We start from the raw sequence: 26,041 nt of genomic DNA, 5'->3' as shown, positions 1-26,041 counted from the left end.
ACTTTGATTCAAATTTTATTGATCTAACTAATCACAAGGTGCATTTGGCTCTGTCAATCCATGATCAAGGAAAGAAAACCATGTTTGCTTGAAATCTGTTATCACAGTCACAAAAATTGTCTCCTAAACATGTCACAGTCCGTACAACTGACTCCTCCCAACCTATCCTCAGGATTGACAAGGTAGTTTCTCCCCTTTCACACGTGTTTAGGTCATTTTTAATTCTTTCCTAACACTTAGGTTATACGTTTTGTGGCTTGCCATTAGACACAAAGTTGTCATGACAACTTTTTCAGTTTTTGCCCTATGTTAATTTTAAGACCTAAAAACACCCTTAATACCTTGAGGAAAGGTATATTATTGTTAAATAAGACTATTTCACTCACTTCCATGACTTTTTGCCACCTTTGACCAACCTTTGACCAAGTTGGCCTATGTGGCAACTTTAGCTTAAATGCACAAAAACACTTTAAATGAGTGACCTTGCTATCTTTACTAACATATCACCACTAAAGACTACTGACCCAACACACATGGGGCCTTATTCTAGACCTTAAGTCCTGGTGGTTGGCTAAAACCACGTACAAGCCAAAATTGGGCAAACTGACTAGGTGCTCCTGCACCAGTTTGCATTCTTGAAGCCAAGTTAGGCATATGTTTTATTCATGCGTGCTGTCATTTTCGGGCTACAGGTCCAGTTTGAAGAGATTGTTAACATGCAGAAATGGTTATATCTCCTAGCTACAAAGAAATTCTTTTGCTTGGGAGGTCATTGGTCCTACTGTTACTCTAGGTAAGTATACTTAATGGTTAAAACTTAATTTTGATGGTGAAGCGTCTGGATGTAGCTGAGCAAAATGTCTAAAGTGTACTTGCAGTTCTTTTTTTAAGAACTGTATCGAAGATTCAAAAGCTCAGTCTTTCCAACAAGTTTTAGAGTTATTTATCTGCAGGATTTTGGTAGAAACCTGATTGAAAGGAAAAGTATTGTGTCGTGAGTATTTTGTAAAGAAAATTCATCTTATTCTTAGGATTTTTTTTGTTTTGTTTCAGTATTAGATTACCTTGTATTTTCTAATTATCATACGGATTCAATTTGCTATGTTTTTTGGCTTCCTAGGTTAGCTTTATATTTTTTGAGTTTAGATGCTTTTGGTTGTATTATATCAACAAAATGTTCTTTGTAGATATTATTATATATTCTTTCTTTCATCATTTTTAATGAAGCATGGACGCCAAGCCATGTCTATTCCTTTGTCAGTGTGGATTGGCTTCAGCATTTCTAAATGTGTTATCATGCACTCATAACCTGTTGTTTGAGGCAATGACTTGTCGAATGGAACTTTTCCATTACTATTTGTGAGCATAATTTAGTGCTATCTTACCAGTTTTTCATTTTTCTATAGTTGGGTTCACTTGCAAGTGAATAAGAAAAAGTAACGCAATCCTACAATTCGTTGATATTAATTTATATTATCTCTGGTTGTTTTGTTTTATAATTTTGGTGCTTGGTAGTGTCTAATTACTTTAATTATGGGCGAAGACATCCCTTTGCAATGTGCATGCACATCTAAATAATTTAGTTGCTCTTAGATAATATAAAACAGGCAAACCCATCCCAAATATTTAGGTGCCCAAATATGAGGTAAATTAAAATAGTAGTATTTTTCAAGCTGTTAAATGTATTTTTAATTATTTTTTCATTACTTCACCTTTGGAAACTTTCTTATCTGCTTGACAAATTTAGCAGTGTTTTTTGATGAACTAGATATTTCAATGATTTTCCTTTTTTAAATTCGCTATGAACATTGTCTCCTGAGGGCTGTTGTGCAGCTTATTGAAAGTTGAGTTCTTGATGTCTGTGTCATAAAGCTGTAGAAAATCTTCAGTTGAAGTTCTTTCACTTCTGGAATATCTGTTAGTCTGATACAATTTGCATCATTTTGGAGATTGATAAATGTGATTTTTGTGATGGCAGTGGTGTATACATTCGTGTGGGTTTTCCTAGCTTTTGATGCTGGAGCATTGTTTGGAACAAAAGAAAGATTTGTCCTTAATGTCTGGTAGTTGCAGCACGTTTGCTTTTGTTGCCTTTTTCATGGGTCGAGTGAGGAGTAATCTGCTGAGTGAGTCTAGAATATGGCAGCAGAGGGTAAGCCATTTGTGAAATACCATTGGCATTCAACTAGTTTTCTGACATCAGTGCCAGTGCGAAGTAAAAAACACAAATTTTTAGTGCAAAGTAATTCCAATACATTGCATAATTACTGCCTCTCACTTTTGGGTCATATAGCTGATGTGCTTTCTACAAGGCACATTGTGTCAGGTTCAAGAACCCTTATCTGCTCAATATCTACATCTGTAATAGAAACTTTCTCAGGGAGTTTGGGATTGTATTTTGATGCTCAAGAGAACAGCTACTCTGATAACTCTAATGGTTGTCTATTCAATATCATTGTCAATGATAGCTGGAAGGTTGATTCATTCCTATCCAGGCCAGAAAAAGTTGATGCCACGGAGTTGTTTGGGGTGAATGGTGAATCTTTTGATCCTGATCTGAAAGTCTCGAGCAGTTTTTCAAGCAGTGGTCCATCAAAGTTTCAGTTTCAGAATTCAATTCAACAGGTTCCCTTATCTCATCCCGTTTCTACTGAGCATGCTGGGGTTTCCTTTTTGAGCTGCAGTCGGAATATTTCTTCTGGTTTGTTTCTTGAAAGTGGTGATAGATATGTTTGTGGGGAAAGGGTGAAATGCTCCACAGGTGCTAAAGGATTGCTTTGTGACTTAATAAGGTTGTGTGATCAATTAAAAGAGCTTTGCTGGTTTGGGAGGCTGTGCAAAGGTCAGATAAGTTCAAGTTTTGATGTGACAGAGAAGTTTCAACTGTTAAGTTTTGTGCATGGTGGTATTTCAGCAGGTTTGGAAATTTTTTCAGAAAAGTTCAAAGGGAAAACAGTAAATAACATATCAAATTTTCCTAAGTTGGATGATTTAATAGCACAGCCAAAATTCAAACCTCTTAATATAATAATTGACAATCATTTCAATATATTTTCTGTTTCAATGAATGGTCTGGGTAAAAAAGTGGACAAAGAGAGAAATTCTGGCATTCCTGGTTCATCATCTGAGCTTACCCCAGCCAGGCTGCATCATTGCCTGAAGCATTTGCATTCTAAAAATGTTTCCTCAATAAATTTCCAACGCATATCAGATTCTGCCACATCATTACAGAAACATGCACAACCTATTTGTACTAATTTGGAAAAAGAATCTGGACTAGCCATATTGGATGATAGATCGATGCAGTTTTCTGAACTAGTCAGGAATAAAGAATCTTTGAGAATAGACACTCCACCAACGGGTACCTCGGGAAGTCCGTTTCCAAAACCAGGAACCAATGCTCTGGCAGGAGCATTGGCTGGGACATTTGTAAGCCTCTGGTTGCATCCGATAGATACTGTGAAGACTGTAATTCAATCTCGTTCTGTGGGACACAGATCAGTCTTCCGTAATTTGGGCTCAATATTGTCAGATAGAGGTATGCTTCTTCACAAACCATTTCAAATTGCCTTCGACATATTAAAACTTTTAGTTGACTGAATACAAGGAGTAGAACATTGTGGTTATTTTGTTTAACACTTAGTCTTATATTATAGTACTATTGAATAACAATCATTTGTGCTTTTCTATTTCAGGCATGGTAGGTTTGTACAGGGGTATAGGAAGTAACCTTGCATCATCTGCACCTATATCAGGCATTTATACCTTTACATACGAGTCTGTGAAAGCAGCCTTACTGCCTCATTTGGCCAAGGTACTCTTTCCTGTTTAGATTACTTACATTGGTTATATGATTGAAATTGCTAGTTTTTGGCTTCAGAAACTTGGATGGTTGCTTTCACGATTTTCCTGTTGCCTATAAATGGCAAGTTCAATCTCATTCCAATGTTTGCTAGTCTAAGTGGTGGGAGATTTAACATGTGCTTACAATCTTCTTTCTTTGTGTGTTGATGTCCTATAAATGTCTCCAGAAAGAATTGTTGCAGATGGGATCAGATTCCAGTGCATGCCTGTTAAATTTGTACTTTGATATTTCTTGTATTCAATTATACTATCAGAGAAAATCCTCTTTACATGTGATCTTACTGTAGTCTTTCTCATGCAGGAACACCATGCTTTTGCACATTGCATTGCAGGTGGTTGTGCAAGTATTGCAACCTCATTTATTTATACTCCCACTGATTGCATTAAGCAACAGATGCAAGTTGGATCTCAGTATCGCAATAGCTGGTATTTGGCTTTTGATATTTATTATTAAACATTTTTTATTCATTTTTGTATTTTGGTCTTACATTGATCAATTCTTTATCACATAATTTGGATTTTACTGCTTTCTATATGCGACATGTTGCTGTTTATTTTTTTCAAGAGCATCTTGGTGATTTATTGATTTCAGGTGTGCAATTATGTTAATGTTTTGGTTGTCTGTCAAAATACAATATATTTATGTATAATATTTATTATTAAATAACCCTGACATCATATGAGCCAGGCCTCAAAAACTGGCAATGCCAATATATTTTCTAGATCCTTTAAAATATCCAACTGATAACATGATGAAGGAGATTTCTTTTATGTCATAATTATTGAAAGCTACAAGAAGGAATACAAGATTACAAAAGGATCAAATTGATATTCATGTTGGAAATAGAGATAAACAACAAAAGAATTGGTCTGAGAAGAGTCTTTATAAAAAAATGTAAAGAGTTAAATGTTATTGCCTATAGTACTACAAGATGACACCAATTTATTAGATTTGATCCCCTTGTGAAGTCCACTAGTGGATATATATCTATTTACCTTTTATTCTTTTCAATTAATCTCTCGAGTTTCAATCTCATGACCAATCTTCAATCTCATGACCAATCTTTGGAGTAAAAACGTCGCTAATCCTCCTACATTCTGGAGTACCAAAGGAATCTTACACAAACTGTTGGGAGTATTTTACTACTTGTAGTTATTTTACATATTCTTTTTAATTATACTCTGGAATTTCAACCTTATGATCAATCTCGGGAGTATAGACCTTGCTAATCCTCCCACATTATGGAGTACCAGAGTGTTACACAAACTGATGGGAGTATGTTTAAATTTATCTTACATATGTTACTTAACAAGAAAAGGTGGAGGATGAATTGTTGAAGTTGTTCAAACGTGTCTATGTGTAAACAATCTGTACCTAACCATGACATGCACAAACATATGGTTCTGGCATGGACTGTAGCTTGTTGGAACAAATGCTTGGCATTGAATTGCCTCAGTGACTGTAAATGGGATTGGTAAGTTTTGTTTGGTGCAGATGTGCACAAAGGCATAATTTGCTGCAGATGAATGATTTGGCACCGCTTGGGAATTAGTTCCAATAGCAATTGGTATCTTAAAATTGGGTTTGTTAAGCTTTGTTTGGTGCAGATGTGCTTGAAGGCATAATTTGCTGCAGATGACTGATTTGGCACCACTTGGGAAATAGTCCTGACAATAATTGGTATCTTTATAAAGTCTAGTTATTGCCACTTCTTGGTAACAACACACACGATCTACTTGTTCCCATGTTCATAAGCTGATTCTAAATTTTGAACAAACCCTATGACTCATGTTTATTCAGGATGGAACTTTTTAGTTTAGGATGGCCCTCAAGTGTAGAGTCATTTCATTTCCTTGGGATTCAATGAAGAAGATTCATCACAATCTCTGGATCTTCTATATTGTCATCCAAATATTTTAGTAAACACACTGACTGTCCAATAGCTCATCTCTGGGACCATTAAAAAATGTTTGAAGATACACTTTGCTTGATATGGGGCAGGACTTTGGAAATATCAACTAATGATTCTGGCATCAATGATTGACAAAGGAGTTGTGCACCAAGGCATGTGGCATTGGTGTGCAATGCCACCATCAGTTTTACTAATTCTTAGTTTTTATTATATGCATAATTTTCTGTTACTCTACAGTGATGTTTTTTCATTAGTAGTAGTTCACAAATACCCTTGTGATCATGAATGGTCCAATTGGTACTCAAGGTGATGCTAATAGGGTAGAGACATTGAGTCATTCTTTATTAGCCCATATTTGATGAGCAGTGGTTAATTAAAACCCATCTTTGATGAATATGGATGGTCCACTTGTCACTCATTGCAGTGTAGTGATGCCTATAGAGTTGAAGACTAGGTCTTCTTTGTTGGTCACTCATTCTTTTGCAACTACAGTTCAAACACACTTAATAACCATGAATTTTTCTGCATGAACAAGCTTGCATAACTTGATATCTCATATCTAAAACCTTTGGTAAATTTGTGCTTTATGGTTTATTTATTATGGAAGACCTAGCTTGTTTATTATGGAACACCTAGCTCGTTCTATTTTATACGAGGGTTGTTTCTCTAATGGATTATATTATGTACCATAATTTTTTGGCATTTAGCTACAAGGTTTAAAGTCAATTTCAATCAATACATGTCCATGAGTCATGTTTCGGTGAGGAGACATCATTGTTTTAAAAGAGTAGGAGATTGTTGATTGCTCTAAAATGTGTTTCATTGTGTTCATGCTCTGAAATATTGGCTGCTTTAGCACAATGTTTTCTATTTAAAAACTCTTATCATGTGCTATAGCAAAACTCCATACTTTTAGTAACCTTAGTGCCATCTAACTATAGCATGACTTATGTTTCTTTCATGGCTTGCCCCTACTCTAAGTCACAAGGTTCAAATTCAAATTTGAGTTCGTCAATCATAAAATTCGTATGAAATTCAACAAGGGTGAAAATTCAGGAAAAATCAAAATTAGATTTAACTTATATAATTTAAAAAAAAAAAATATAAGTAATATGTTCACAAAACTGTCAAACATATTTTGACTTTGCTAAATAATTAAACTAAATAACTCAATATTATTTTAAAATAAAATAATATTATTATAAATAACAATATTATATTAAATATCATAAAATTCAGGTGAAGCTCGGAAAGGGAAAAATTTGGCTAAAATTTGAACTTCATGGATGAAATTCGGCGTATCATGTGATTTAGCCCCTACTGAAGGAGGCGCTTAAACTGATAATATAGTTGAAAGAAAGAAGTAAACAAAAATTATCAATACTCAACTTATAAACATGTCTTAAGAAAGGGCATTGCCGATTGGCTATGCAAGTAGGATTATTTCAACCAACCTTAACTTTGCCTTGCTTTTTCTCTTCCCATATCCATTGCTTCTGTGAGATTCAATTCCAAATTCATGGCCCTTTCTTCCATATGGTTTAGTTGAAGGATCCTGTGGTCCTGGCCATTTCTCTAAGCTAAGTAAAATGTTCATGTATGATGGTTGTTGCACAAGCCCTGTATTGTTTCCATGCTACCGTTATATATTCTTTGTTTTCCTAAAAAATTCATGTAAATGCTGTAAAGAATCTTCTTTACTTCAACCAGATATTTTTGAAGTCCACTCTTAGGGTGAAGTTCCAGCTTAACTTGTTGAATACTTTCACAGAGTTTTTCCATTTTGAATGCTACACTCCATTTAGATTGCTCTCTTTTGTCGTGAATTGGGAACTTATTTTCCCGTAAAATAAGAAGGCCTATCACCTATCTAATTTGAAATCGAATAAGAAAAACTATTAAAGTGCAAATGATATTGAAACCACATAAACATTGTTAATCTTTCTTGTAGCAGATCATGTATCCCACCTTACTTGTTGACAATCAACCATGGATGGCTTAAGAGTCACCAAACAACAGCTATATCAAGTGAATAACAAATCCTTTTGTACGATTCTTAAAATATATATAAGGCTCCTTATTACATGGTAATACTTGGTGACAATCCATCTTAGAAATTGTAACCTATCATCAATCAATGTAGGAATCTTCCAATCACTATTCAATCTCTGTGTATTTCCAAAATCTTTAATCATACTTGAAACTCAATAGTATTTTCGGTAGTATTATATTGACCAAAAACTCAAGTGCTAATTATCCCCTATTGTTTTGTGTCACCCTTCACCATCTAATTACCTAGTCTTCTTTGAAAGGCCTTTTTTCTAAGCTGCCGATTTGGGAATGATAATCAGATGTGTGGGTTTTCTTTTCTCATTATGATATATATATATATATATATATATATAAATATATATATATATATATATATATATATATATATATATATATATATATATATATATATATAAGAGTAATACACATAATTTTAAAACTAAGTCATTTCATACTATGAATCAATGATGCCTGAATATTAATCAACGCCAAATGTCAAAGATAAACATTATGATTCAAAATAAAATCATCACATCAAATTCATAAAAATGCTTACAGACTTATAGTTCAATAATATTTGAAACATTATTCAAAAATTTATGAAAGTGTTCTCAATCATCAAATGGATTATCTAAATATATGGATCATTGTGGTTTTTAGTGGTTGCAAGTGATAGATCCTCATCATCATTGGAACCAAAACCGGTTCCACTAGCACTAGAGGGTGTTGTGTTATCCTCCTCATCATCTACATCAAGCAACATGGCTTTAGCAAGATCTTGAATCATCATATCCAAGTCAGCAAACTCCGGTACCACACCCCAAAGCTTCTTTGCCCCCTTCTTGTGTTTTGGAGCCTTATGTGATAGGAGGCACAAGTTGTTGTGAATAACCACCAAGTCTTCTTTTTTGGAGCCCAATTGGTTATGCTTCACTGAGTGATTAGGAGTGTGTACTTTAATTTTGCTCAGTGGCATAAGAGCTAGCAACCTAGAGTGAAATCAAACAAAATAAAGTGTTAAAATCTACATTGCAAGTGGACAAAACTAAAATGAAAAACACTTAAAATTAAAAACTTGTGATAGGATCTTTATGGCAAGAGGCTGAAGGTTCACGTAATATCTCCCATGGAGGTACCACCATGTAATACCATCCATTCTGCTTTGATCATTTACAACAGTAGGATCTGCATCTTTTCCTGAGATGAATAATCCAAATTTATGTCCTAACATTTGCCCCCACATTTGGATCGTCGAAGATCCTACTGAATGCCTTCTTATACCCACTAGCAACCTCAACATCTCTATAAGGTACCACCCTACCTAGATTAGATAGTACCTTTGGGCTATAATAGTTGGGGGAGAAAGCACAAGCTAGGAGATGCAAAGGTGTAGTCATCTTGTTCCAACAATGAAGAACAATTTCTTCCACCTTTTCGTATAAGGTTTTTGTAGGGTCATTGTAACATGCACCTTTCCCAGGGCTTAGCTAACAACTATCATATCAATGAGCACGGTTACTTTTCCATATTCATGAGCATGAGAAAGTAGTTAAAATAGTAATCTTATATGTTCATGCGAAAGAGATTAACAATCGTGATATTGCTATCAAGATTTAACTGTGTGATTTTTGAGTCAAACTCATTGACCCATCTTTCATGAGTAGTGATTCAACATGAATCCATCTCTCATGAGAATAAATAGAACACTTAACACTCATTAGATCGGTGATGCTCACAGTGGTGAACCATCGGGACTTCCCGAGAGGTCACCCATCCCAGTACTACTCCATCCTGAGCGTGCTTAACTACGGAGATTAACAATTTCAATTAGTTTAACTGAAATATCATAACTAACAATTGAAGTCATCATCAATAAATCTAAAATAGAGGATTTAGGCATCATCAATAAATCTAAAATAGAGGATTTAAGTTTTCCATACCCTAAATTCTGTAACCAAAATTCGCCTAGGGAAGCATCTGTAAAACCCAGGGTAGTTGACAAAGGACACAAATAGTAATGACTAGTATCATTTAGGGTATCAAATACCACTGTATCAAAGTGACCAATACCATTTAGGGCATCAAATACCATTGTATCATCCCTTTTCCTATTGCTAATTATGGCAATAACATATAGTTAAAAGATACGTTCATTTTCGTTATTCACATAAAAGGATAGTTATGAGATCCATCAATTAGGCCTATCTCAAGCATACATATATATATATCATGTTCAATTTAGAAGATCAATTGTTCTAACTGTTTACCAATTACATTGAAGAGGAAAAGCTGATTTCATTGAAGGGAATAATTGATTCAACAATATTAATCAATCTAACATATCTTCAACTTGTAATTTCAAATATCATAAGAGTAAAATACCCGTTACTAGAAGATATTGAATGCAGATCATATCTTTGTCTTGTGCAAGCCTTGGCATCTGGTGGAGAGGAGAAGCATTGTTAGGGGCTTAACCTCCCAACCACGGACCCTTAAATATCCCCACACAATCTTAATCGAGAAAGGCCCTCCCTACTTAGAAATAAACAAGAAACACCATGTTGAGCCACCGAGCATCCCAATATTTAGAGTATCAACCCACCACTCGACTAGACAACAAGATCAAAACATTGGACCTCCATCAGCTAACTCAGTATATGCAGTTTTGATTATGCATTTACTCTCGTTTACTAACATTCAATTATTTTTGCAGGGATACTTCTCTCCTCCCACCCTTTCATCTTGACCATTCTAGTCATTATGGGTGCTTCCTAGGAGATCCCTTGAATAAATTCAGTTCTGGCATCAATTTGCATATCTAAATCCAATTCATTGTACACAATCTTTATTGTGACATCATATCCTGTACTTATCTTAGAGGCATATTATCGACACCTCTGATAAGCCAAGGTAAATTAATAATATGCACAAAAAGTATTTCGGTGCTTTGTAGATATCAAATACAAAATTTGTAAGTGGCAGATGCATAGCGGATGACTTGCAATAATACAATGACAACTTATGATGTTCACATTAGTGATATTGTCATACAATCCTTATGCTGCAACAAAACAAAAGAATAATGAATGCATAACCCTCTAGAAGAGGTGCACTACCTTGCATTATACCCAAACTAGAGTATGCCAGGCCTCTTAGCAATCACAAGTCTCAGTACGAATGCAATACATAATTACAAATCAACGACATTGTTATGTAATTCTCTCATATACAACCTTAGCAATATAAGTCCAAATCACAGGAGTGTGCAAATGACATTATGGATGCAAGATACTGATATGAACAAAGGCAAAGGTACTCGCAAGTCCCAATATAGAGCATTACGCAGATATTAGTTTGAAATCGTAGGTATGATAATGAAATCACAGGTACAAATTCACCTAGTATGGATAGAATTCTCATTGGGGCCTCATCGGCTCCTTGAATATACTAATTTCAGAATAATGGTGATGCGATTGCAAGAACAAATTTCAACGACCATATGAAGCAAATGTAGATAGAGAAAGATAGTCACAAAAATGACAATAACGAATATTGAATGCATTTTTAGTATGAAGGAAAATTGCATAAATATAGAGGGTGCTTGCTGTTTCAAACACATACTTTCTATAAGAATGGAGTTATGAGAAAAAGCAAAAAAAAGGTGGCAGTTATAAAGATCAAAGAGCCATCGAACATGTGGTCTATCATAAATTAAAATGGTCACCAAAAAGCCATAAGGCCCGATGAAGGATTAAGAAAAAATATGGCCACTCAAGACTTGGACAATGATGAAAGAAATAATATCAATATTGTCTCAATATATATAACATCATGGTATTTATATATACCAATATGCGTATGTACACATATATATGTACATGCATAAACCCTAATTCTATATTTCTTGAGTATACGCCAAATATCAAGTATGCGTATACATCTTAATATATCTTAATTGGTTTGCAGATATACATATATACATGTATGTTCATGTATAGATATTTAAGTATCATGGTGTTGATATGTTGGGACATGCCTACATACCAAGAAGCTCCAACCAAATAATTCAAATGACAAAGGTAACAACTTGTTCATATTTCAATTTATGTTTAGTGATTTCTTTAATTATTAAGTGATATAAAATTTAACCAGTTAGCTCATGGTCGTCCAACATACACTCTTGCTTGCCTAGCCCTTTACCCATAGTCATGGTGGTTCAAGACTCATACCTATTTGCCTAGTGATAGGTGGTGCCTTTGTGCCCAGTTCATTTTTGGCAATGCTTTCCCCCCTTTGATGTGCTCCTGCAAGGAAAGAAAATTCTCGGCGATTATATCATAATGCTCAACATAATCAAAACTACCATAACAAGTTATTATTCATAACCTTCATAATGGCTAACTACCATTTCACTTCCCAAGACGAATAACCAACTTCACAAGATTTTAAGATAACAATATAATAGCATCATTATGATTAACTAACATGTCGTCTTCATATGAAAGTTATAACGATTAACCATCTTACCATTTCACATAACTAATTTTACTTGTCAACTGACTTCGTGTGAACTTCAACAGCTATATGGACATTTTTAAATTCAGTTGGAAATTGGGATGTAACATACCCTTCCCCTTCTATAACATACTCGATGAACTTGAAATTTTAATGAACATTATAAAGGAGCATTTAAAATTGGGCCAAAAATTTGGATTTAACAATCATTCTCTCTTCTTTGAATGATCTAGGATATGAATAACAAATGATGTTCATATAAGTAATCTTGATGTAAGTTATGTAAATTAAAACTTTTTAGAGGATTGTATTATAACTTACCAATTTGACTTTTTCTAACATGGTGTCCATGACATCATAGATGTCCCCCAAGCATGGCTGATCCGTGTTGGGAAACCTAAGCATTGACATGATAGGCTCGGTGAATTCCAATATGTAATCCACCCGAGCCAATCATCATCCAATTTCATTGCCTTGACCTATTGGGCCCTTGTTGTATTAGATTGTTTCCAAATGCCCCATTGGTTGCTAATCACAATTTGTGACAATGCATCCTTCACCCTCACAAGTTGTCTAAGGATGATTGTGTGTGATGCAAAGCAGGGTTCAGCCATCTAAAAACAAATTAATAGTAAGTTAGTAACACATTTAATTGTGTCAAACATGACATAAAATGATATTGCATAAATGAAACTAAATAAATTAAATTTTAAAATTTACCTTCAATAATTCCAATTTGGAGAAATTCTGAAAATTGCTTGTGACATATGGTGGTTTGTCACAAACATTTGAATTTCCCCACTCTCTTCATATATTTGCTTCACCTAATCTATTGGGGTGCCAATGACTTATATTATCAAATTGAGGGAATGAACGGTGCACGGTGTCAAAAAGATGTTATCATATCTAGCCTCTACCAATGCACCCGCAGCCTTGCAAACTTTGCATTGTCCATAATAACTTGGACAACATCATCATTACCCACTGCCTCTATAATCAATGAGAATCTGAGCAATAAATTCAGCATCTTTTAGTTGCTCTTCACAATCAATTGCTTTAAAAAACATTGCCCCTTTAGGGGACACAACACTGTCATTAATCAAAAGATGGTTTTTGCAATCTTTCCATCCATTTGAGACAATAAACAAATCTGTTTGAACCCAAGATTCTCTTATGTGTTTTAGTTGGGTCTCTATAGTTTTTCTCTCATTGTACAATAAGATGGTGCACGCCTTTTCATAGCCAAGGTCTTGGTAACCAAAAGATGCATAATTTTTGCTTGCACCATCTCCCTCAATAAGGTGGTCTAACTAAGTTGAATGGAACACCATTCGCAAAGAGGCAACGTCCAATGTTTTCATCAGCTATATCTCTCAACTCATTTTGAAATACTTTATCTAATGGGCCTCTCTTGCAGGTGGTGATTTGTGGTTCTTCTACATCATCCTCCTCTCTAGAAGGCATAGGCAAGAAGGGATGTCTAGAGGCTTGGTGAGTGGGTGGTGTAATTGTTTTTTGTTTCCTGCTATAAGCATCATGTTTCCCTTTTGAAACTAATTTGTCAGCATTTCTTATTCTTTTACAAATGTTGTTATTTACCTAAGTGGCAACCCTCTTTTATCTAATCACTTACACATTAATTCCTTTACCCCAATGACGCCAGAAATGAAGTTTGACTCTAGAGTAGGAGCTTCTATATTGTTCATTTAAAAAAATACATTTCCAAATGAACCCTCCACATCTAGTACATTGTGAAATTCTTGTACCGTGTGTCCATAATGGAGACCCTTTATCAATTTCAAATTGAGATCCCGCCCCACCCACTGAGCTTTGACTACTCATTGTTGGACTTGCAATCTATAACAAAAATGGCAAAAATATACTTAAAAACAACTACAAAACTTGGAATAAATTTGAAAATTTAGAAAAACATGAAACAATGTAAGAAACAACCAAGGAAACTGATTCAAATGCATACCTTCAACACTCAAATGTGCCTTTACAAAAATATTTGTCACACAACCAATCTCCGTGAATTTTAATCACTTCACTTCAGACTTGCAAGAATGAGAGAGCAAATGAGTTTGAGAACAACTAGATGGGGTCATTTTAGGGTTTCCAGCAAAAAAACAATAAAGAAATATTTTTCAAACATGTTGTGACCCCACACAACTTCATTAGCTTGTGGGTCCACAGCAGTTTGCACGGATCTGATTGCCAAACCATTACGATTGACTATGCATATCCAACACATTTAACATAGATTTGCAAGAATGGCATCGCAACTTAGCACCAAAGAAACATGGGTCAACTTAGTTTTATCCAAAACTATTAAAAAGATTCCTGAAAAATCACATTGCACAATGTACTGGGCAACCATCTGTTGTATGAAAATGAAAAAAATGGGTAGTTCCATCGTGAATGATTTAAGAAACTTAAAAAAATTATTGTAACAATGCTTGTCAAAGTTTTTGCAACTTGGGTTGCAAGGTAAGTGGCTTTGATTGTTGGGAAAATTCCTTGGTTAAGTGCACTTGAGTTGGAGTGATATTGTGATGGATATTTAAGTGCCCTTGGGCCAGAGTAGTAATAGGATGGTTGTTCAAGTGTGTTTGAGTTGTAGTAGTACTTGGACCCATGGTTAAGCATTCTTAAGTAGTTAGTGCCATGAGAGATGAATTCATGTAAACCACCACCCATGAATTTTTTAATTGTAGATTGGGTTAAAACAATGCAACTGATTCCCAAAAAATTCGGTAAAATATAATGTACCACAGACTCACCCACGTGGCTGATCAATATCGTGGCTGATCAATATGTGTTTCATGACACATAATAACTGCTGAAGTTTTTGTGAATGGGTAGGAAGTGATGCAGGCTTGATTTTTGAGAAACTCCTGCTTACTGCACATGATCCAGAGCAGTACTGGAATGGATGACACCCTGGAAAGTGCCAATGTGTCACACTCATGTAAATGTCCCATGGATGAAGCAAACACCCATTGGATAGATGATGCTCAAGATCACTACTCATGAAATAGGGCTCAATGGAAATTAACTTCAAACTCTGCAGGAGTAATGGAATGGGTGACACCTGGGAGAGCACTAGTGTGTCACATGGTACACCTATATGAATGTATCTTGGATGAATTAAATGCCTTGTGGATCATTGATGCTCAGGGTCACCTCCCGTGAAACATGGGTCAGTAGAAATTGACTTGAAACCCATGCTTTATAAACAAAGCAGGGCTGTTAATGACAGATTGATACCCAGCTTTCAGCTTCACACAGAAATTACCATCCATAGTATCCAGATGACTGAATTTGTCTTATTCAGAGTCATGGAAAGAAGCATCACTCAAAATATTTGGAGATGCCATTCAAGAGTACATAACACCTTCAGAATCAACCTGTCAGCGACACTTCAATATGCAAGGATGTATTTTAACATAGATATGGAAGAAACCTTTGCTAGCCATAAGTTAAGTTGAGTTAGAGTGACATGGAAATAACTGATAGAGTCTATGAAAGCATAGTCATAGCGTTCGCCAAATTTTTAGCTTGAGGTTCGAAATCCAACGAACCCATAAAAAAACATGAAATTAGCAAAAATTCGGCTGAAGTTCGGATAAAGAAAATGCAATGTTTTAAAAATGATTTCTTTTACATGCTTTTTTGGTGTTTTCGCTAATTTGGCACCCGTTTATCTCAGTCGTTTGACGCAAGGACATCAGAATGGGTGTTTGCAGCCGCAGTGTCTCTTTCACCACCGCCTGCAGATACAGAAGCTTTTCAACGTCCTCCTTCACTGTGCCCCCCTTCCCAACCACTCTCGACAATGGCGATTTTCACAGCACGCTGGTTGGCAATTGCCGCCGAACTGCTTGTCACTACTTCCGTGTTCTTATTTTTCTATCGACATTTGACATGTAGAGGTTTTGTTAAATGTTTAATTTTATAGTTTTCCATTTGGTTTTGCTTTTATTTTTGTTTTGTGTATTATATGAAAGAAAATTTATTATTTTTTAAGTATATTAATGCTTTAGTTAAATATCAATATTTGCTTTAGTTTATTTATTATTATTTAAATTTATGTGTAATCTTAAATGCAATAAATTCAAGTATTTATTATTATTTTTATTTTGTTGTGTATAATTAAAATAAAATACTAATACATTTTGATTTATGTTTTAAAATAATAAAGCTAAATTACTATATTTAGTTTTATATATTTATTGTTTTTAAAATTATAAATCACATTTATTTGTTTTTATTTTCAAAATGTGATATTCTTTTATAAAGATTCCAAATCTATGTTGTAATGTTAAACTATTTTGATAATTTATTGGATATACTTATATTTTTATAAACATTTTAAAAAATTATATAAAGTGAATTTAATGTTGATTATTTTTCGAAATTTTTGATCAGTTTGAACTTCATCCGAACTTAATATTTGTTGAGCTTGAACTGGAACTTGAACCTTGTGACTTAGTATGAAAGCATAGAATATTTATTCAAAACTTGTCCTCGATATGATAATCCTGCTAGAGTAAGTGTCATTACGGAAAGCCATTTGCAGCAGCAACAGAGAAATGGAAAGGAGTAAATCCTTCCATTAAAGACTTAAGAGAACAATATTAAAGAGAGTCAAAAGGATGAATTTTGTGAAATTGAAGAGGAATTATCAGATTAAATGTTACAGAAAAGAAGTTAAGAATCCTAGAGCAAAACATGCTAAATGAAATTTCAAAGTCCTCTGTTATAGAGCAAACAAGCACACAGATGGAAAATAAAAACTCAGCATAAAATGAGAGAGAAGTATCTCAAATAACCATTATAGAAATAAGAGTGGAAAATAGTATGAGCATGGAACCTTACCAGAATCATAAGAAATTGGCAGTTTGTGGATTAAAGAAACCATTAGGAATTCAAACATAGAGACCATGCAAACAAGAGAAGGGTGGCAAGAAAATTACAAAATTGTATTATTGAGCTAGCACTGATAAGGACAGATAAATTTTAACTTAGATGTGACATTGCAACTGGTACTGGAGCACTGTAAAATAAAAAAGTCACAATGGAATAAGTCTCCTAGAATATAAGAGTTTTAAGCTCAGACACTAAAAGACAGTACCTAGCAAAGAAATTGATCAGAATAATATCTAAGTTGCCAAATTGGAATTGTGTATGTGTATGGTACATCAATACAGCAAAATTTTGTTCGGAGGCTGGGCATGTTCTATGTACATCCCCCAAAAGATATATGCAAATGATAAAAATATAGGATCTACATATTGGATAATAATGCATATCAAAAAGGCCACCTAGCATTCATAAATATTGGATAATAATGCATATCATGTAGGTAAGTTGCAAGAATATTTTAACCTTAATAGGTGGTTCCATAATACCATAACCTTTGTAAAGTTGTGGTTTAAGTAAATTTTAATTTCCTTTCTGTAGCACAAAAGGCTTTGCCATGTTGCCTTTTTATTAAATTTAACATTTTCATTTTGTTCACTTTGACATTGCTCATTTCAGTGATTATTTTAAAATGTGATGCAACACTGTTCCTTTGGTCTTACTGTGATCTTATGTTGGCTCTTCTTGTTAGTTCTCCTTTAGGCATCTGCACTGCAGTGAACATCTAACATGAGACTACAACACAATACCTAATTGATAAGAAAGTATTCTTTAGAATCCCATGCTATCCAAAGACAACAAACAAGGAAATTGGAACACTGGTTGTGATGGTGTGAGAATGATTACCAAAGATGCAGTGGCTAATGATATATTGACAGGTAAGCTAGAAGACTCAAGGGTGTAGAGGTGCTCATTGTTTACAAAGATTGAATATAGCTCATCCCAGGATAAAAATTAAAAGGATTTTTTAATGGCATATGATGACGTCCCATTGGCTGGTCATCAGAGATATCACAAAACATATAAATGAGGGAAAACATTTTATGGAAAGGGCTCAAAGGGGATGTTTTAAAGCATATCAAAGAATGTATAGTTTGTCAAAAGATCAAGATAGAGAAAACATTTCCAGCCAGGTTGTTACAAGCCTTGTCAATACCAAACCAAAAATGGGAAAGTATCTCGATAGGTTTCATTAATAAGGCTTCTAAAAACCCTCTAGGGAAATAAAAAGACTTTTAAGGATGAAAACCCTTACTTCTCCTATCTAGTTATTGGATGAGAACCCCTAACTTGTATATATATCAAAGACACATTTTCAAGGAAAATTAGCTGCAAATTAGGAAGGAGACTTGTAGCAGAAAATCAAGATAAGTTTATTTTCAGAATTATGTCAAGGTGATAAAATTGAATATAATAATACTATTCATAATATAAATATATATAATATATGTTTTAAACACAGTATCATTTCTTACAGATTTCATTGTACAAAACTTTCATTTACAACTAATTTGTATTTATAGTCTTATTGTGGGTGGGGAAATTGTAGAATATGCTGATGAGGTATGGCTTAGGTAAAAGAAGGCGGTCCTTGCATTACTAGAGGTTTAAAGAGGAGGTCTTGCTGTTCTCTTTGCATCTCTCAATATGACACACTTTATTTTAGATCAGCATAATAGGCTATCTCATTGCCTTTTGCATGATTCCATCAGTATTAAACATACTGGTTCTGCAATTGGAATGTTGTTTCCTAGTTACAACTTGGAATCTGTATCAGTGATAAGTATAACAAAGCACTAAATTTTGAGTGCCAACCAGATCAAATTACCAGAATCACGAGTATCTTACCTGTTGTCCCTCTAAGTGTCTTTTTATCCACACTATATGATCTTGTTTTTTTCTTTTTTCACCAGATTCCTGCAATCTAGAACCAGTTTGATGCCTAGCCGTTTAATCTATTGTGCATTTTATTTCTTAGCCTTTTCTAATTTGTTATTTTTGGTATTACTACGTCAATTGGAATCACAGGTTGGGGAGGGTGGTTGGTTTATTCTCCAATATCATTGGCAGCCATATTTTTTCTGCTTTTTGTAGTGGTATAAAAGAATATTTGAGTTTTATATGTAGTTCTCAACCTTCTTGATAAGTATTCAGAATGTATTATGTTCCTTTTAGTATATATTTGTTGACCTTGTGTCATTAACTGTTTTCGTCAATATATTAATCTGATTATTCATGGGCATACCATTCCATTTCGATGTGATTCACAAATCCATTAGACTTCCTAGTTTGATTCCGACTTTTCAAATTTGCATGGAAATCACTGAATTGAATTGTTTTTCTTCCCTTTCGAGTACAAGTCTAGGAAGGATGGCTGATCTACCCAATCAACTGAAACTGAATGTTTTTCTGCTTGTTTAGTATCAGATCTCTTTGAAACTTTTATTGATCACAATATCCAAAACTTATCAAATTACTGGGCTCTTCTAATATTCTTCTTAATGTTGTTTCTTCTTTTCATTATTGTTTGGTTCTGTCGTCACATTGTTTCATGTTTGTATGGCATTTTTGGTTCCTACAGGTTGGCATTAAGAAGCATTATTGACAAAGGCAGATTTCCTTTGTTATATGCTGGGTGGGGTGCAGTTCTTTGCAGGAATGTGCCACAATCTGTGATCAAGGTATGTGTATTTTGTAATTGGTATCTGGCAAAGTGCTTGGTAGTGCATAGTTTCTATGATACTTAAACTTTCTTACTTAATAGATTTACATGTTAACTATGATTCTTTGTGACAAATTTCAAAGGTTTGAAATAAGAAAACCTAGTTTGTTAATTGATGATGAAGAAAATTGAGACAAGAACACGTATATGGCTTTCTCCAGTTACACTGCAATGAAAACAGTGTTCTTTGTGCCTTTTGCCAGACTTGTATACATCAGTTTCTTGTGCAGCAGGGTCTTTAACTCTTACACTGGTTATTTCTTTGACAGTTCTATACATATGAAGGTCTGAAGCATTTTGCTATGCAGAATCAGACAAAAGATAAACAGCTTAGCACATTACAGACGGTTTGTTTTTTCTGTCTTTTGTGTACAGATAGGGTTTCCTTTGCTGTTCTTGTTCTCTGATTAAAGTAGCGATTTTGCAGTCAGTTTAAATTCCACAAATGTCTGATGTATGAGGAAAAACTGAAACTGAGGGCAACTCCACAAGTGCCAAACAGTGGTTTTGATTCACAAAATTTCTATAAACAGCCATTACTAACAAATATTGGATAAATTGTTCTTACAGCTTGCTTTTGGAGGGTTAGCAGGATCAACTGCAGCACTATTTACAACTCCTTTTGATGTTATCAAGACGAGGTTACAAACACAGGTGTGTTTTTAACATTCTAGTTTGCCTTTATAGTGTCTTAGTCATGTATACTTTCAATCTGATTTTATGGCTTCAAATGTTGGTTTTCTATTTAGACAACATCATTATGTAAATGATATATACATTCTTAATGGAGTAGTTGCCTCTTATTAAATGCATTAGACATTTCCTGTTCATGCTTGTTTTATGTAGCTTAGTTCCGATCGTGGTTCAAATTTATGGGTTTGGCTTGTGGACATGGTAGAGTATATTTTGGGTTGGATTTGTATTGAGCTATATTGTATAATAATATAGCTTCATCTGATAAATAGAACTACCATAAACTGGATTGTCATGATAAATATAATTATTGTAAATATTCATTGTTCAAACTTCTATATAAAAATAATAAAGTCAAGTTCAACAATTACATTTCAATGCCATACAGGTCTTCAAAACATCATCATCATCATTGTCATCATTGACATTAGATAATATAGGGAGATTTAAAGAATCACAAGTTGTGCCATTGCCACTAGCACTAAATTTGTGGTTAGCATTTGTGTGAAAGAAGATATAGTTGGAATACACGTACACTAAGTCCTTTACTTTTTTTACATGCAATTGGTTCTGCTTTATTGAATAGATGGACTATGTGTTATAGACAAATCAGCAACTTGTAGAGACAAAGATAGTTAGAAAACTAAAATTTAAAACTGAAACCTCAAACTTAAGAAGTCTGCCATTTTATTTTAGTTATTTAATTTTTTAATAAAACTTGTGATAAAAATTTCAAGAGCTTTTAAGTGTCTGAATTTTTGGCCATGAAAGTACCATTAAATGCATGCATCGCTAATGAATTTGTCATGAAGAGCTTCACTAATTTGACTATTTTGAGTGTACCTAGTCAGTGAACTCAGTTATGACTATATTCTACATATAACAAGAAGGAATGTTTATGCCAAATGTTTGTGTTGTATCATTTGGCAACTTCGAATCTTAGTATTGGCCAATCCTCATTGTTCATGGAAGTATCATCAATGGCAAGCATCCTTCATGAACTTGTCAGAAAGAGCTTCAATAATTTGACCATTGGAGTATTATGGAAGTAAGAGCTCAAAGAATACTTGCCAAGATATTTGATATTAACAAAGGACCAAAAACCTCTTTAAATGAGAGGTACAAAAGGGTATCTGTAAGAATAAGATTGACGAAAAAGAAAAGCATATGCCAACTTAAAGAACATTCCTAAACTCTATGCTAACAACTTAATTGACCATTATAAACTCAACATTACGATGTCACTTTAATATGGAGTGTATAAAATCAATGAAGTAACTTATGACTACATTCTACAAAACATGATTACAGAATTGTCTGTGTTGTGTTGTATCATCTGGTGACTTCAAATCTCTGTATGGGGCAATCTTCATTGGCATAGAAAGGACCATAGAACCATTAGTAGTTAATAATACACGGAGATACTGGTCCTTGTATCGTTACCAGTTTATTTATGGTTTCAAAGGTTTGGTTGGAGGGTTTCTTAATTTTTTGTACATACACATAATTGAATCAATAATTAAGTACAAAATACCATAGATAGTATCATATATTGTATAATACACAAAACCACCATAAAAATTAAAAGTATTACAATGTCAAATAGTCAAAGTGGAATGTCATGATATATATAATATATTAAAATTAAAAAGTAAGTGTCAAGCATCAACAATCAACAATCAACCATCATCATATGGATCTTAAAAATTTGATTTATCATCACCATTCATATGATCAAATAATAATATAGGCGTTGTGCACTATGTACACAATCCCCCTAAAAGAAAAGTTGCTTTCTTGAGAGTATGGAAAACACCAAGCAACAAGAATTATTAGGGAAGATTGTACTATTTGGTGATGATATTGTAGACAAAATCCTATAGGTAAACACAGAAGCATAGTTTCCAAATTTGGATTTGGGACTATTTGGCTTATCAAATGAGTTTAGTGGGGGTCTACGGGCATCACCCCTGACAGGGTTGAGGGGCAGCATACCTTGGTGTATATGGTAACAGGGTTTAGGGTAGTGCCCTTGTGGGGTTCAGGACAACACCCATGGTGTGTCCTTGTTGCTATAGGGCAAGGTCGAGGTGTGGAGCGCCAGTCCACAACCCCAAATTAAGACCTTCAGAACCATAGAGATCTTGACAGTGCACACCTTTTTCCATTCATGATATGGGAAATGTATTAATTGTTTTAAGTCTATGTTTTAGGGTTTGGAAGGGCAAATTTGACTTTTTGGTCAAACTTAGAAATCAGTTTTTGTTTCTCTTTTTAAATTGACCAGATTCGTTGTTTGGGCATTGGTCCCTTTAAAATCCATTGCAGGTACGCTTAGATTCATCTCAAACAGGCTAACAAATGATTTGCATGACAATGGATGGACCCTAGGGTGAATCAAATCTAGACCCATATTCGGCCTGAACTAGACTCGAATTAGGGAACCTTGCCTAGTGAACCAGTAACATATATTTATGATTCAAATTTAAGTAATTTTACTTTTTGACATTGCAGTAGTGTGGGACTTGGGATTTATTATTAGTAATAAAGTACCTAGAAGTGGTATTTAAAAGTGTTGCTAGAACAAAGAACTTTAGATGCCAATTAAAATATTAAGTTATAAAGGAAGGAAATTGTAGACATTTCTAGGAGAGGGCTAAAACAAGTAAAATGGTGACTATAAAAGGAATTGGATATAAAAAAGAATCATTTATTGTATTCTATTATTCTTGCCAGAAAACCTAGTGTTCATATTTTGGCTGGAGTATGAGAACCCCTTGGTTTCCAAAATGAATTCAAGAACAAATACCCTCATATTCATGTGAGTAATTCCATGCAATAAAGAGTTGTGACAGAATTTCTAGTTTCAGCTGGTTAAGTGGATTTTTGGGTGTGTGCTGAAATCTTTAGATGTGTGGGAGTTTGCAATTTACAAATTTGTATTGTAGATTTCTAATGTTCATTTGTTAAGGGTATATGTTCGTATAATATATAATAAATATTTGCAAGGGAAAATCTGAATATAATATTATTCATCTCCTTGCTTGATCTTTTCATCTTACCATGTAAGCAATCGTAAGTGCCAGGGGATATCATATAGTTTCAGCTGCTAGGAATTATCATATGAGTTGCAGCTTAATGTAAAAACTGCTTTAGACACTGTGAAGTGAATCACATCTGACCCAACCTGCCATTCTCTCCCAAAAATGAATAGTAAGATCTGAAGATATGCAATAAACTCTTTCATCTATGGAGAAAGTTCCCCCTGTTTTTAGACAGCTAGAGTCTGCACTTTTTCCACTTGGTTCACATGGTTCATATCAGAATCAACAACTATTTGAATTTGGAGCTTTTTTTTGGCCTTCTTTGGAGCTGGCTATGTTGGCATATACATCATCTGCCACAAGAACTGGAATTTGATCAATGGATTATTTAATGTATAATCCATATGATTAAGTTGTGTTTGCTTACATGGTTATGATCTTTATTCCAATCAATTTGAATTCTGTTTAAAGGGAAGCAGAAACACATATGCTCTGAGCCTAAGGTTAAAGCCCATTGGGATTCAACTTATTTCTGTTATTAATCTATATTCTATATGAATAAGAAAAGGAAAGTAAATCAAGTCAAAGCATTGCAAAATCTAGAAATAGGTACCTGTAGGTTCCACTTGTGCAATTACCAGAATTCCTACAGTGTCAGATACCTAATATTTGGAAGTCTATCCAAGATTTGTTGTTTTTGCTGACTTAGATTAAAACTCTTCTTATGGATACCATCAGATGAAATGCTTCTCAATCTCGTAGATATATGTTTCCTGTATCATGTGGTCTGTTCCATTTTATTATTTGATTGTTTCAACAATATGTGCAGATTCCAGGATCACCTACATACTATGAAGGTGTTTTCCAAGCTTTTGAACATATTGCCAAACAAGAAGGCTTGGGAGGTCTTTATCGGTAAGTTAACAAGTTCAAATTTTATGCATTACACTAAGTGGTGGTCTCTTGCATTGAAATGGGCCTGGATGGAGGTATCCAATTGATGTCCCAAATAATTATATTCCACAGCTCTAGCCATTGTGCATGCCAAGGTTGTCAACATATTTATTAAAATTTTAATTAAGTTGTAATTTGCTATTTGAAGACTGAAGATCTTACTGATGATTTTATGTTCATCTATCTTTCAGAGGTCTACTTCCAAGGCTGGTAATATATATATCGCAAGGGGCTCTGTTCTTCGCATCTTATGAATTTTTCAAGCGGGTCTTTTCTATTGAGGTCCGGCGTCTAGCTATACAGACAACACAGTCTAGAGGTGCTGGTAAGATGAGTCAATCTACAGTTGTCGAATCCACATAGTGCAATTTTCTTTGCAGTTACTGCTGTAGGGGAGAATGTTTGTTCCAGTTGTAGGCCATTTAGTGCAGCAGGGTGATCAAATTGCTTAAGCTGCTCTTCATTGAATTTGTGATGGTGTGATTCATTTGAAGTCATAAGCCTAATATGCTCTCTTGCAATGTGCAAATACCTCTTCCAGAGCTTCCAGTCAATTGAGGGGTTTAGTTTACCATGATTCAATTTCATCTTTGGAGGTCATCATTGAGGATCTCTTGCTGTGAAATCTTGTCTCATGGCTCATTGTGTTCCATTGCTCTCTGTTCGCCTCATTTTTTAAAGAAACTTACTAATTCTTTACAAAAATTCAAATTCATAAGTATCAATTGCTATTGTCTAACTGCATTGTAGCTTAAATTCCCAAGACTGAAATGCAGTTGGAGCCAGATGAAGAGTTATCTGGCAATTGTCTGGTTCATTTGTAATTTATACAAATATTCAAAGAAATAAAAAAGTGGAGTCAATTTTGACAGATTCCTATATATCCTAGTTGAAGTCAATATTTTAGCCTGATTGATTCAGCCTAATTCAACTTTGTAATGCTCTCTTCTTTCAATATTTAGTGAAATGTAAATGCAGTAATATAGACCCATTAATGAAGATGGGTAGTTCAAACAAAATCAAGCTTTGTAAAACTACAATATAAAGACTAAATAAAGTTGAATTGAGCAGTTTGTGATGCATGGTCCTTAAACAGTGGGATTGTGGCCCTAGTGATGCATCGAGAAATTCCTATGCTAGCATTACACTGGTAATTCTGGCCAATCACTTATGTAATGGTTTGTTAATAATCAGCAGTACAAAATGTTCAAAGACAAACATGATCAATCAAATAAGAAACATGGCAAACACTGTGCAAGAACACTGCACTGAATTTCATCTTTGAGGAAATCCAAATTGGCAAAAAAATGGAAGAGTTTGCTGGTAGCATCCCATTACTGAAAGTAATGCGAATACAT

General features: G+C 34.3%; 1 protein-coding gene across 2 annotated transcripts in view; it reads left to right on the top strand.

The window, feature by feature from the left end:
* The window catches only part of LOC149544642 (Mitochondrial substrate carrier family protein), a 30,272-nt gene extending 4,708 nt beyond the window's left edge, over positions 1-25,564 (top strand). The window contains exons 2-10 of one of the 2 annotated variants that reach the window (XM_089795229.1): positions 1,979-3,538; positions 3,696-3,814; positions 4,166-4,290; positions 19,852-19,951; positions 20,262-20,339; positions 20,563-20,646; positions 24,559-24,644; positions 24,875-25,008; positions 25,225-25,564. In XM_089795229.1, the coding sequence (XP_089651355.1) occupies positions 2,140-3,538; positions 3,696-3,814; positions 4,166-4,290; positions 19,852-19,951; positions 20,262-20,339; positions 20,563-20,646; positions 24,559-24,644; positions 24,875-25,008; positions 25,225-25,241 (2,142 nt within the window). In that variant the 5' untranslated portion in view covers positions 1,979-2,139 and the 3' untranslated portion in view covers positions 25,242-25,564. Of the gene's footprint in view, positions 1-1,978; positions 3,539-3,695; positions 3,815-4,165; positions 4,291-19,851; positions 19,952-20,261; positions 20,340-20,562; positions 20,647-24,558; positions 24,645-24,874 lie in introns of both variants that reach the window. The other variant, XM_089795228.1, reaches the window with a different exon arrangement.
* The last annotated feature ends 477 nt before the right edge of the window (positions 25,565-26,041 follow it).

Source organism: Cupressus sempervirens, chromosome 8, assembly GCF_028749045.1.
Source record: "Cupressus sempervirens isolate cs-2001-9-10 chromosome 8, ASM2874904v1, whole genome shotgun sequence".
NCBI lineage: Eukaryota > Viridiplantae > Streptophyta > Pinopsida > Cupressales > Cupressaceae > Cupressus > Cupressus sempervirens.
The sequence above is the reverse complement of the archived record's forward strand: the minus strand, read 5'-3'. Positions and strand labels throughout refer to the sequence as shown.